Below are 13,512 nucleotides of genomic sequence, written 5' to 3' on the forward strand. Positions count from 1 at the left end.
CCACCATTATTGGATCTCTTCCACAGATCATCAAATTTACATATAGAAGCAAGTTCTTTATATATATATAAAAACACACACATGTATAATATATTCAATATATATATTTATTGTGTGTGCATACAGTCTCAATTTTATTTGAAATGGTTTTAGTGTTTTGCTACTTAGGACACTTGCAATTGTTCTTCTTTCCAAAAATGCTTAATTTTTTAGTATTCTTTTCCATAGAGCTTTTATTACAAGTGGCTGCTGAATTTTACCAAATGCCTTGTTAGCATCCATTGATAAAATCTTGATTTTTTTCTCCTTAATTTGTTGATATATTGAATTGTGTTGATTCCTAAAAATGAACCATTCTTGCATTCCTGCAGTAAATTATGATAGTATATTATTTTTGATATGTGGCTAGACTCTATTGTCTGATTTGATTCTTTTCTCTTTAGAATTTTTACGTTTAACTTCTAAGTGAAATTGGTTTATGGTGTTTTGTGTGCTACATACTATTAGATTTGGTACTGTTATTCTGACTTTATAAAATGAAACATTTTCGATATTTTTCTGTGGTTTAATATTATTAGAACTATGTTTATTTTAAGATTAAGAATCTGCTGGGAACCCAACAGGTCTCAATGTCTTTGTCTATAGTAGATTTCTTTTTTTTTTAATTTAATTTTATTTATTTTTTTACACAGCAGGTTCTTATTAGTCATCAGTTTTATACACATCAGTGTATACATGTCAATCCCAATCACCCAATTCAGCACACCACCATCCCCACCCCCCTGCGGCTTTCCCCCTTTGGTGTCCATACGTTTGTTCTCTACATCTGTGTCTCAACTTCTGCCCTGCAAACCGGTTCACCTGTACCATTTTTCTAGGTTCCACATACATGCGTTAATATACGATATTTGTTTTTCTCTTTCTGACTTACTTCATTCTGTATGACAGTCTCTAGATCCATCCATGTCTCAACAGATGACTCAATTTCATTCCTTTTTATGGCTGAGTAATATTCCATTGTATATATGTACCACAACTTCTTTATCCATTCGTCTGGAGATGGGCATTTAGGTTGCTTCCATGACCTGACTATTGTAAATAGTGCTGCAATGAACATTGGGGTGCATGTGTCTTTTTGAATTATGGTTTTCTCTGGGTATATTCCCAGTAGTGGGATTGCTGGATCATATGGTAATTCTATTTTTAGTTTTTTAAGGAAGCTCCATACAGTTCTGCATAGTGGCTGTATCAATTTACATTCCCACCAACCGTGCAAGAGGGTTCCCTTTTCTCCACACCCTCTCCAGCATTTGTTGTTTGTAGATTTTCTGATGATGCCCATTCTAACTGGTGTGAGGTGATACCTTACTGTAGTTTTGATTTGCATTTCTCTAATAATTAATGATGTTGAGCAGCTTTTCATGTGCTTCTTGGCCATCTGTATGTCCTCTTTGGAGAAATGTCTATTTAGGTCTTCTGCTCATTTTTGGATTGGGTTGTTTGTTTCTTTAATATTGAGCTGCATGAGCTGCTTGTAAATTTTGGAGATTAATCCTTTGTCCATTGATTCATTTGCAAATATTTTCTCCCATTCTGAGGGTTGTTTTTTCGTCTTGTGTATGGTTTCCTTTGCTGTGCAAAAGCTTTTAAGTTTCATTAGGTTCCATTTGTTTATTTTTGTTTTTATTTCCATTATTCTAGGAGGTGGATCAAAAAAGATCTTGCTGTGATTTATGTCAAAGAGTGTTCTTCCTATGTTTTCCTCTAAGAGTTTTATAGTGTCCGGTCTTACATTTAGCTCTTGAATCCATTTTGAGTTTATTTTTGTGTATGCTGTTAGGGAGTGTTCTAATTTCATTCTTTTACATGTAGCTGTCCAGTTTTCCCAGCACCACTTATTGAAGAGACTGTCTTTTCTCCATTGTATATCCTTGCCTCCTTTGTCATAGATTAGTTGACCATAGGTGTGTGCGTTTATCTCTGGGCTTTCTATTTTGTTCCATTGATCTATGTTTCTATTTTTGTGCCAGTACCATATTGTCTTGATTACTGTAGCTTTGTAGTATAGTCTGAAGTCAGGGAGCCTGATTCCTCCAGCTCCATTTTTTTCCCTCAAGACTGCTTTGGGTACTCGGGGTCTTTTGTGTCTCTATACAAATTTTAAGATTTTTTGTTCTAGTTCTGTAAAAAATGCCATTGGTCATTTGATAGGGATTGCATTGAATCTGTAGATTGCTTTGGGGAGTATAGTCATTTTCACAATATTAATTCTTCCAATCCAAGAACATGGTATATCTCTCCATCTGTTGGTATCATCTTTAATTTCTTTCATCAGTGTCTTATAGTTTTCTACATACAGGTCTTTTGTCTTCCTAGGTAGGTTTATTCCTAGGTATTTTATTCTTTATGTTGCAGTGGTAAATGGGAGTTTCCTTAATTTCTTTTTCAGATTTTTCATTATTAGTGTATAGGAATGCAAGAGATTTCTGTGCATTAATTTTGTATCCTGCAACTTTACCAAATTCATTGATTAGCTCTAGTAGTTGTCTGGTGGCATCTTTAGGATTCTGTATGTATAGTATCATGTCATCTGCAAACAGTGACAGTTTTACTTCTTTTCCAATTTGTTTTCCTTTTATTTCTTTTTCTTCTCTGATTGCCGTGGCTAGGACTTCCAAAACTATGTTGAATAATAGTGGTGAGAGTGGACATCCTTGTCTTGTTCCTGATCTTAGAGGAAATGCTTTCAGTTTTTCACCATTGACAATGATGTTTGCTGTGGGTTTGTCGTATATGGCCTTTATTATGTTGAGGTCGGTTCCCTCTATGCCCACTTTCTGGAGAGTTTTTATCATAAATGGGTGTTGAATTTTGTCAGAAGCTTTTTCTGCATCTGTTGAGATGATCGTATGGTTTTTCTCATTTAATTTGTTAATATGGTGTATCACATTGATTTGCACATATTGAAGAATCCTTGCATCCCTGGGATAAATCCCACTTGATCATGGTGTATGATCCTTTTAATGTGTTGTTGGAGTCTGTTTGCTAGTATTTTGTTGAGGATTTTTGCATCTATATTCATCAGTGATATTGGTCTGTAATTTTCTTTTTTTGTAGTATGTTTGTCTGGTTTTGGTATCAGGGTGATGGTGGCCTCATAGAATGAGTTTGGGAGTGTTCCTTCCTCTGCAAGTTTTGGAAGAGTTTGAGAAGGATGGGTGTTAGCTCTTCTCTAAATGTTTGACAGAATTCACCTGTGAAGCCATCTGGTTCTGGACTTTGCTAGAAGATTTTTAATCACAGTTTCAATTTCATTACTTGTGATTGGTCTGTTATATTTTCTATTTCTTCCTGGTTCAGTCTTGGGAGGTTATACGTGTCTAAGAATTTGTCCGTTTCTTCCAGGTTGTCCATTTTATTGGCATAGAGTTGCTTGTAGTAGTCTCCTAGGATGCTTTGTATTTCTGCTGTGTCTGTTGTAACTTCTCCTTTTTTATTTCTAATTTTGTTGATTTGAGTCCTCTCCCTCTTTTTCTTGGTGAGTCTGGCTAATGGTTTATCAATTTTGTTTATCTTCTCAAAGAACCAGCTTTTAGTTTTATTGATCTTTGCTATTGTTTTCTTTGTTTCTATTTCATTTATTTCTGCTCTGGTCTTTATGATTTCTGTCCTTCTGCTAACTTTGGGTTTTGTTTGTTCTTATTTCTCTAGTTCCTTTAGGTGTAAGGTTAGATTGTTTATTTGAGATTTTTCTTGTTTCTTGAGGTAGGCTTGTATAGCTATAAACTTCCCTCGTAGAACTGCTTTTGCTGCATCCCATAAATGTTGGATCGTTGTGTTTTCATTGTCATTTGTCTCTAGGTATTTTGTGATTTCCTCTTTGATTTCTTCAGTGATCTCTTGGTTATTTAGTAACGTATTGTTTAGCCTCCATGTGTTTCTGTTTTTTACGTTTTTTTCCCTGTAATTCATTTCTAATCTCATAGCGTTGTGGTCAGAAAAGATGCTTGATATGATTTCAGTTTTCTTAAATTTACTGAGGCTTGATTTGTGACCCAAGATGTGATCTGTCCTGGAGAATGTTCTGTGCGCACTTGAGAAGAAAGTGTAATCTGCTGTTTTTGGATGGAATGTCCTATAAATATCAATTAAATCTATCTGGTCTATTGTGTCATTTAAAGCTTCTGTTTCCTTATTTATTTTCATTTTGGATGATCTGTCCATTGGTGTAAGTGAGGTGTTAAAGTCCCCCACTATTATTGTGTTACTGTCGATTTCCTCTTTTATAGCTGTTAGTGGTTGCCTTATGTACTGAGGTGTTCCTATGTTGGGTGCATATATATTTATAATGGTTATATCTTCTTTTTGGATTGATCTCTTGATCATTATGTAGTGTCCGTTCTTGTCTCTTGTAACATTCTTTATTTTAAAGTCTATTTTATCTCATACGAGTATTGCTACTCCAGCTTTCTTTTGATTTCCATTTGCATGGTATATCTTTTTCCATCCCCTCACTTTCAGTCTGTATATGTCGCTAGGTGTGTAGTGGGTCTCTTGTAGACAGCATATATATGGGTCTTGTTTTTGTATCCATTCAGCAAGTCTGTGTCTTTCGGTTGGAGCATTTAATTCATTCACGTTTAAGGTAATTATTGATATGTATGTTCCTATGACCATTTTCTTAATTGTTTTGGGTTTGTTTTTGTAGGTCCTTCTCTTGTGTTTCCCACTGAAAGAAGTTCCTTCAGCATTTCTTGTAGAGCTGGTTTGGTGGTGCTGAATTCTGTTAGCTTTTGCTTGTCTGTAAAGCTTTTGATTTCTCCATCGAATCTGAATGAGTTCCTTGCTGGGTAGAGTAATCTTGGTTGTAGGTTCTTCCCTTTCATCACTTTAAGTATATCATGCCCCTCCCTTCTGGCTTGTAGAGTTTCTGCTGAGAAATCAGCTGTTAACCTTATGGGAGTTCCCTTGTATGTTATTAGTCGTTTTTCCCTTGCTGCCTTCGATAATTTTTCTTTGTCTTTAATTTTTGCCAGTTTGATTACTGTGTGTCTCAGTGTGTTTCTCCTTGCATTTATCCTGTATGGGACTCGCTGTGCTTCCTGGACTTTGTTAGGGAAGTTTTCGACTATAATCTCTTCAAATATTTTCTCTAGTCCTTTCTGTCTCTCTTCTCCTTCTGGGACACCTATAATGTGAATGTTTTTGCATTTAATGTTGTCCCAGAGGTCTCTTAGGCTGTCTTCATTTCTTTTCATTCTTTTTTCTTTATTCTGTTCCACAGCAGTGAACTCCACCATTCTGTGTTCCAGGTCATTTACCTGTTCTTCTGCCTCAGTTATTCTGCTATTGATTCCTTCTAGTGTAGTTTTCATTTCAGTTATTGTATTGTTCATCCCTGTTGTGTGTTCTTTAATTCTTCTAGGTCTTTGTCGAACATTTCTTGCATCTTCTCGATCTTTGCCTCCATTCTTTTTCCGAGGTCCTGGATCATCTTCACTCTCATTATTCTGAATTCTTTTTCTGGATGGTTGCCTATCTCTACTTCATTTAGTTGTTTTTCTGGGGCTTTATCTTGTTGCTTCATGTGGTACATAGCCCTCTGCCTTTTCATCTTGTCTATCTTTCTGTGAATGTGGTTTTTGTTCCACAGGCTGCAGGATTGTAGTTCTTGCTTCTGCTGTCTGCCCTCTGGTGGATTAGGCTATGTAAGAGGCTTGAGCAAGTTTCCTGATGGGAGGGACTGATGGTGGGTAGATCTGGGTGTTGCTCTGGTGCGCAGAGCTCAGTAAAACTTTAATCTGCTTGACTGTTGATGGGTGGGGCTCGGTTCCCTCCCTGTTGGTTGTTTGGCCTGAGGCAACCCAACACTGGAGCCTACCTGGGCTCTTTGGTGGGGCTAATGACAGACTCTGGGAGGGCTCATGCCAAGGAGTACTTTCCAGAATTTCTGCTGTCAGTGTCCTTGTCCCCACAGCGAGCCACAGCCACCCCCCACCTCTGCAGGAGACCCTCTAACACTAGCAGTTAGGTCTGGTTCAGCTTCCCCTGGGGACACTGCTCCTTTCCCTGGGTCCCGATGCGCACACTACTTTGTGTGTGCCCTCCAAGAGTGGAGTCTCTGTTTCCCCCAGCCCTGTCGAAGTCCTGTAGTGAAATACTACTAGGCTTCAAAGTCTGGTTCTCTAGCAATTCCTCCTCCCGTTGCCGGACCCCCAGGTTGGGAAGCCTGACGTGGGGCTCAGAATCTTCACTCCTCCAGTTGGTGGACTTCTGTGGTATGTGTTCTCCAGTCTGTGAGTCACCCACCTAGCAGTTATGGGATTTGATTTTACTGTGATTGCACCCCTCCTACCGTCTCGTTGTGGCTTCTCCTTTGTCTTTGGATGTGGGGTATCTTTTTTGGTGAGTTCCAGTGTCTTCCTGTTGATGATTGTCCAGGAGCTAGTTGTGATTCTTGTGTTCTCACAAGAGGGAGTGAGAGCACATCCTTCTACTCCGCCATCTTAGTTCCTCCTCCTTCAGTAGATTTTTAATTACCTTTAATTCGTGCTATTTGGTTCTACTCAGTTCATTTCTCTTGGGTCAATTTTGATATTTTCTGTCTTACTGGGAAAACATTTTTCTCTTTGGTTTTCAAATGAATTGCCAAGAAATTGCATTTGTATTTTCTTAGCTTTGTCTTATTTTCTTTTCTTTTTTTTTTTTTTTTTTTTGCGGTACACGGGCCTCTCACTGTTGTGGTCTCTCCCGTCGTGGAGCACAGGCTCCGGACGTGCAGGCTCAGCGGCCGTGGCTCACAGGCCCAGCTGCTCCATGGCATGTGGGATCTTCCCAGACCGGGGCACGAATCTGTGTCCCCTGCATCGGCAGGTGGACTCTCAACCACTGTGCCACCAGGGAAGCCCTGTCTTATTTTCTTAATTCTCTCCTATACTTATGATTTCTCTTTTCATTTTGACTATCGTGAGTTTTCCCTCTCACTCTTTTTTTTTTCACCCCCTTATTAGACTCTCTGATTCTTTAATCATGTTTCAGAGAGCTAGCTTTTGGACTTATTTATGCTTTCTATAACTTCTTTACTTTATATTAATGTCAAATAGTATCACTTAGTCCTTTCTTCCTAGTTCATTTTGATACAGTTTGTATTTTTTCTAATTTCTTATTTACTGGGTTTCCCCCCCGCCTCTGCCTTTTAAAAATATTAAAAGCTATTAAGGCCATAAATTTACTTCTGAATACAAATTTTGTTAGGTCACCTGGGTTTTTATTATGATTATTAAATCATAGCTATTTTATGTTGTAGCTTACTATGTAGATCATAATTTCTCTTTTGATTTCTTCTTTGATCCAAAGATTATCTAGGTCATCTCGTCATTTAAAACAAAATATTTTTGGTACCTTTTCCTAAATTTTCTATATTATGTATCTCTGAAATTAGTTTATTGTTAATATAATTTCTGTTTTTTGTTTTTTGGAACTATATTTATCTCTTCTACAAGGTATACGGAAATAACTCAGTATATTTGTATCTTTTTTTCTTTGCTTTTTAAAAATTTTTGAATTTTATTTATTTTTTATACAGCAGGTCCTTATTAGTCATCAATTTTATACACATCAGTGAGTGTATTTGTATCTTTAAAAATAAAATTATTAAAGCTCTATTAAGTTTTGCTTTATTACCTGCTGTGTTATTTGGTATATACAACTTTATAACTCATATTGGTCATAAACTGTATATTTTACAATTGTATAATCTTTATCCTACTCGATACTTTTTTTACCTCAAATTTATTTAATTAATTTATGTATTTGGCTGCGTTGGGTCCTCATTGCTGCTCATGGGCTTTCTGTAGTTGCAGCAAGCAGTTGTTTCCGTGTACAGGCTTCTCACTGCAGTGGCTTCTGTTGTTGCGGAGCACAGGCTCTAGGCGCGCAGGCTCAGTAGGTGTGGCTCGCGGGCTCTAGAGTGCAGGCTTAGTAGTTGTGGCACACGGGCTTAGTTGCTCCGTGGCATGTGGGATCTTCCCAGACCAGGGCTCGAACCCGTGTCCCCTGCATTGGCAGGTGGATTCCTACCCACTGCGCCACCAGGGAAGTCCCCACTCAATACTTTTGACCTTGAAATTATACCTCGATTGATAACATGTTTCTCTGCATTTTTTTGCAGAAAACAAAATAAATTAAAACAAAATACTATTTTCCCCAAAAAGATGCGCATTTTTCTCCCAGGTGTCTTCTTGACCATGAAAAGATGAGACCTTTAGAGTACTTTTATTTTCTGCCTCTCTTCTGTTTTCCCCTCGTTCTCTTCTTTCAGATCTTGGGAGTACTTTTACTTCTGCCTCCCTCCATCTCCCCAGCCTAAAACTCTTTTATTTTGAATAGATTGTTTAGTACATCTTGAATAGATATCTATTAAAATTTCTTTGGGGATAAAGTCCTTTGTTTCAAGAGTCCTTATTTATCATGTAAGTTATACATTCTTAGATATTCGGTTATTATCTAAATGTATATTACATGATATAAACTGAAAGATTCGTTGCTTATATTACCCTTTCTCATCATCTTCCCTGTTACCATGTCTCTATTCTGGTTTATTTTTTCTTATTTAGAACCCTTTCTCAATTATTTTTCTCAGTTGGGGTAACTGAGAAAATATACTCTCTCAATTCTTGCATATTTGCAATTTTTTTCATATATCAAAGTGTAAGTTTTGTTGGTATGGAATTCTTTTCTCCTTGTCCCCTGTGAATGTTATTCAACTCTTTCTTTCTCTTTTTTTAAAGTATAACAGATTAGAAGTCCAATGAGGAGCTGATTTTTTATCTTTTATAACTTACTTGCTTTTTATAGCTGGGTGCTTAAATATGATTCAGCATCCTTGAACTTTCATCCCTGATACCTTTTAATGTACATTTTCTTTTATTATAATACTCTACTTTTTGCAGTAATAAAATATACATAATATAAAATTTACCATTTTAACCATTTTTAAGCATACAGTTCAGTGACATTAAGCACAGTAAACATTGTTGTACAACCATCACTGTCATCCATCTCTAGAACTTTTTCATCTTCCCAAACTGAAACTTTGTACCATTAAACAATAACTCCCCCTTCCACAGCCCCATTCAAGCACCATTCTACTTTCTATTTGAATTTGATGACTCTAAATACCTCTTAAAAGTGGAATTGTACAGTATTTGACCTTTTGTGACTGTCTTGTTTCACTTAGTGTAATGCCTTCAGGGTTCATCCATGTTACTATGTCAGAATTTCCTTGTTTTTTAAGGCTGAATAATATTCCCTTATATGTTATGTGTGTACCACATTTTGTTTAGCCATTCAACCATCGATGGACGTTTGAGTTTGTTTCCACCTTTTGGCTTTTGTGAATATGCTGCTATAAACTTGGGTGTACAAATATATTTTCGAGTCCCTGCTTTCACTTCTTCTGGGTATACACCCAGAAGTAGAATTGCGGATCTTATGGTAATCTGTGTTTAATTGTTTTGAGGAACTGCCATACTATTGTATTTTTCATAGTGGCACCACCATTACACATTTTCATCGGCAGCACACAAAGCTTTTATTTTATCCACATCTGTGCCAATCCTTGTTATTTTCTGTTTCTTGATTATAGCCATTCTAATGGGTGTGATTTTAATATACATTTTTAATCTGTCAGTTTAAAAAAAATCTGTCTCTTATGCTAGGAGGGCTCTGTGACGTTGAACCTGAGAGTAGAGAACTCATAGCACCATGCTTGCTTGGTCTTCTGTTCTTAGAATATTTTATTTTTATAGAATATTTTTAGCCCATTTATATCTGAAATATAAATGACATGAATTCAGTGATTTGCAGTTATACAGGTCTGTATCAGTGTCTTAATCTCAGTTTCCTCATCTGTGAAATGAGGGTCTTTGGTGATTTACTTCCTAGATTGTCTGATTCAGCTGTAGCATCATTCGCATTCTTACAGAATAAAGGTCAGAATTACTGCAAGGCATTTACCAGCCCTCCATAGATAATGGAAGTCCTCCCTTTCTACCTGTCTTCTCATACATACATGTTAAAGGCCAACAACACAGGTCTACTTATTCCCTAATCATCCTTCATAATCTCTTTTAATTGTTCCTTCTCCCTGATTCTTTCCTCCACTGATTCTAACCTCCCTTCACACTTTGGTTTGGTGGAAGTCTTATTCTAAACTTCAGATAACAGCTGAGATCTCACTTGAAGAAGTCTTCCCAGTTCTCTGTGACCTAAATTAATTTCTAGATTGTTATTCTCATAGACCTTGAATTTTTAGACTTATCACATTATGCCTTTTATTAGAAGGATGTGTGTGTGTGTGATTTTTATTTGACCCTTCCCCATAGTTTAATAAGGTTCTACACTGCTGGGACCATATCTTACTCATATTATGACCTTGTGCCTATGTCAGGGCAAGTAAATACTTAGTATATTTTAACTGCATTTGAGCAAGAGTGGAAAAAACGTGTATTGACCAGTAATCAGTTTTGTGGCTTGGTGTTGCTATTTTGTCTAGGAAATGTAATCAACAATATTTTCAGTAGATTTTCTTTGTATTTTATATCTACCTTTTAGGACCAGTGTTTCTTAAGTCAGCAATAAAATTAACTACAGCAGGAACTTCATTAAAGCTACAATTTAGGATATGAAATATGAAAGATTTCTAACTTTACCCTGTACATTTCACATATATCATTAGTCACTGTTAGACACTTTGGTCTTGCTTTATATAATTCAGTGCTGAATGTGTATTTTAATGAGAGAGTTTTTGACATCAACATTTTTAACTTTTGTCTAATTTATAATATTAACTTTGAGTTCATGGAAATAGCTGCCTCTATAGATTATGGTTTGAAACTGCTAATAAGTTCAGTCAGTAATACATGATCTTTAGCTCCTAAACTGTGAATGGTAGATTTCACTTTTTGTTCAGATCTATGTCTGAATGGAAAGGGGTCACAGTGTCTGAATGCTGAATAAAGTAGTAGAATGCTAATCAGAAGACAGAAGTACTAGACTCACTCCATTATTAACTTACACTCTGTTCAGGAATCGACATGGGTATTGGTGTCTTTTTTAAACTGGTATTAATAGTCTCTGCTACTTGATAGTTGGTGAAGTGCTTCATCACCACCATTTAAAAAATGTTTTAAATTCTTGTAGCGTTTTGAAGTAGTTATCTATTATCCCTGTTTTATAGATGCGGAGATTGAGACTTAGAGAAATTCAGTCACTGAAGATTTGGCTAGCAGTAAAATAAGTAATAGACTTGGAACTAGACCCCAGGATTTACCCCACAGTTAAGACTGTTAGCTGCAATCATGCTGTGGTGTGGTTTTTGTTTATAGGATTCTACATAAATGCATTGATGTTATTATCAACAAGTTATCTTGAATGTCACTACAGTGTGTGTATATATATACATTCCATTGCATGTTTAAATCTGTTTCCCTCAGTGGTGTCTGGTAACAGATTAAGCTTCAGGGGTATGATTTTTATTACTTTTTCCAAGTGAATGATTTTGAAAGCTATCAAAAGCATTTTTCTATTTTTAAAATTTTCCTTCAAACCAATGTTTCCTTTCAGAATTACAAAATAATTTTAAAATCACGAGTATCCGATGTTAACTGTTAATCCTTAAGTATATAATTAAAATTTTTGTTCAATACTTGATTAAAAACTATTTCTGAATTTTCTGTCTTTATTCCACAGAATGATAAATAACGCTGATCATCTCTAGAAAAGATATTGATTCACCTCATGTAAAGTATGCTCAGTTCCTTTCCAGTGGTGTAAGTATCTAATTCTTCTCTTAATTTTCATCCTCTCAATTGTTTTAATAAAATTTAAAAATCATTATGATTATGATCCACAAATGACAGCAGGCGTTTGTAGAGTTGAAAGAATTTTTTCATAGTTATGTGGTAAGGAATGAATTTTCAAATCTATCAACTTTCTCTTTTACCATTTCTGTTTCAAGTTTGAAGTCTAACATTAATTTTCAATTGAACATAAAATTACATATAATTTTAAACTGCTTAATAGCCTAGAAATTTGTGAAACAGATGGCTGGTATTAAATACCTTGTGACAAGCAGAATATTGGAAGAATGCTACCTTAATGCTGCCTTTTGTATGCAAACTACTAAACACCTTAGCCATTTTCTTTACCTACTGGGGATGATAATGTAGTTAAGTTTATTAGCTAATGTAGCTGGTAGACTTTCTTTGGAGTCTGGCAAAAAATACAAATTGGATGGTGGTATTATGTAGAGAGTTTTTTTTGTGCTAGGACATGAGCTGTAACCACTAGTTCATATTAATAGGCCTCTGAATAAAAGTATTCTAGAGTAGATAAAGTATCTATTAGCTCATTAAGTACATCTTTAGAGTCTAGTGCAGAGTGCCTTTAGCGTAAGCATTTTCTAAAATTTGGGTCAACCAATATTTCAATTAAATTCCTTCTGTTTTGGTTGACAGTTCTATAATCCAGTAAGTAGACATTAAGATAGATTTTCCTTGTTATTTAGGTTTTTTGTTAAACTTTTTTCTTCTCTCATTGGCTTTATCATGTATCTAAAAGTCTCTGGAATAGGCCAGGTGGTGTGAACTGTAGCCTGAGTTGCTGCTAAGTAGCTGTGTCCTTGGGAAAGGGAAGGCACTGTGTTTGCTTTGGGCCTGAGTTTCCCTTTTTTAAAAAATACAATTTATTTGTTAATGGCTATTTTCTATAGCCATTAGAATGTAATTAAGCATCATGAGGCCAGGAATTTTTGCCTAATTTGTTCCTTGTTGCATCCTCTCTGCCTTGTACATGGTCTGACACATAGGGGTCACTCAATAAGTGTTAGTTGAATGATTTTTGTCTAACTGGTCTCCTGTTCTCTGATTGCACACCTAATTTATATCTCCCTCTGTAAACTTGCATGTTTTTATCAACACTAGGATTTTATTTTCCCAAATGTGTATAAGGTGGCTGTAATTTAAAAATCTCAACCTTAATTAGTGGTAATTTAAAAATAGCTATTAAAGTATGATCGTAAATTGAATATAATCTTATTTTTCTCAAAATCTTTTTATTATGAAAAGAACATTTTTATACTATTATCTGTAGTCATAGTCTCTCTTCTCTGCGTTAGTCAGTTCTGCCATTGGTTTGAATTATAGAATCATTTTACCATACTGTGAAGCTCAATCCCCAGCAAATCTTCATTTCTTACTTATTCTCACTCTTGTCATTTTCTTACTTTAAAATTGCCTCTTCTTTGATGGTAATAATAATTGTGTGTGTAATGTGCCATAAATAGTAAGAAGGGCCTTAGTACATCTTTAGTTGGTTAATATTATGACTGATGCAATAATGTGTTAAATCATCATGGAATAAATACCATGTATGACAAACAAAACTAATACATGACTAGACCATATTTTGCCTAGTCATTCTAGATAAAAAGATAAAGACAGCAGTCAAGCT

At 35.7% G+C, this 13,512-nt stretch overlaps 1 protein-coding gene across 9 annotated transcripts in view; it reads left to right on the plus strand.

Moving 5' to 3' along the window:
* HMBOX1 (homeobox containing 1) overlaps positions 1-13,512 on the plus strand; it is a 178,141-nt gene that overhangs the window by 71,828 nt on the left and 92,801 nt on the right. For all 9 annotated transcript variants that reach the window (XM_082842632.1, XM_082842637.1, XM_082842634.1 and 6 more), the window contains exon 2: positions 11,752-11,831. In XM_082842632.1, the coding sequence (XP_082698758.1) occupies positions 11,809-11,831 (23 nt within the window). In that variant the 5' untranslated portion in view covers positions 11,752-11,808. The remainder of the gene's footprint in view (positions 1-11,751; positions 11,832-13,512) is intronic.

The sequence above is a fragment of the Leucopleurus acutus genome, assembly GCF_964270905.1.
Source record: "Leucopleurus acutus genome assembly, chromosome: 7".
Classification (NCBI taxonomy): Eukaryota; Metazoa; Chordata; class Mammalia; order Artiodactyla; family Delphinidae; genus Leucopleurus; species Leucopleurus acutus.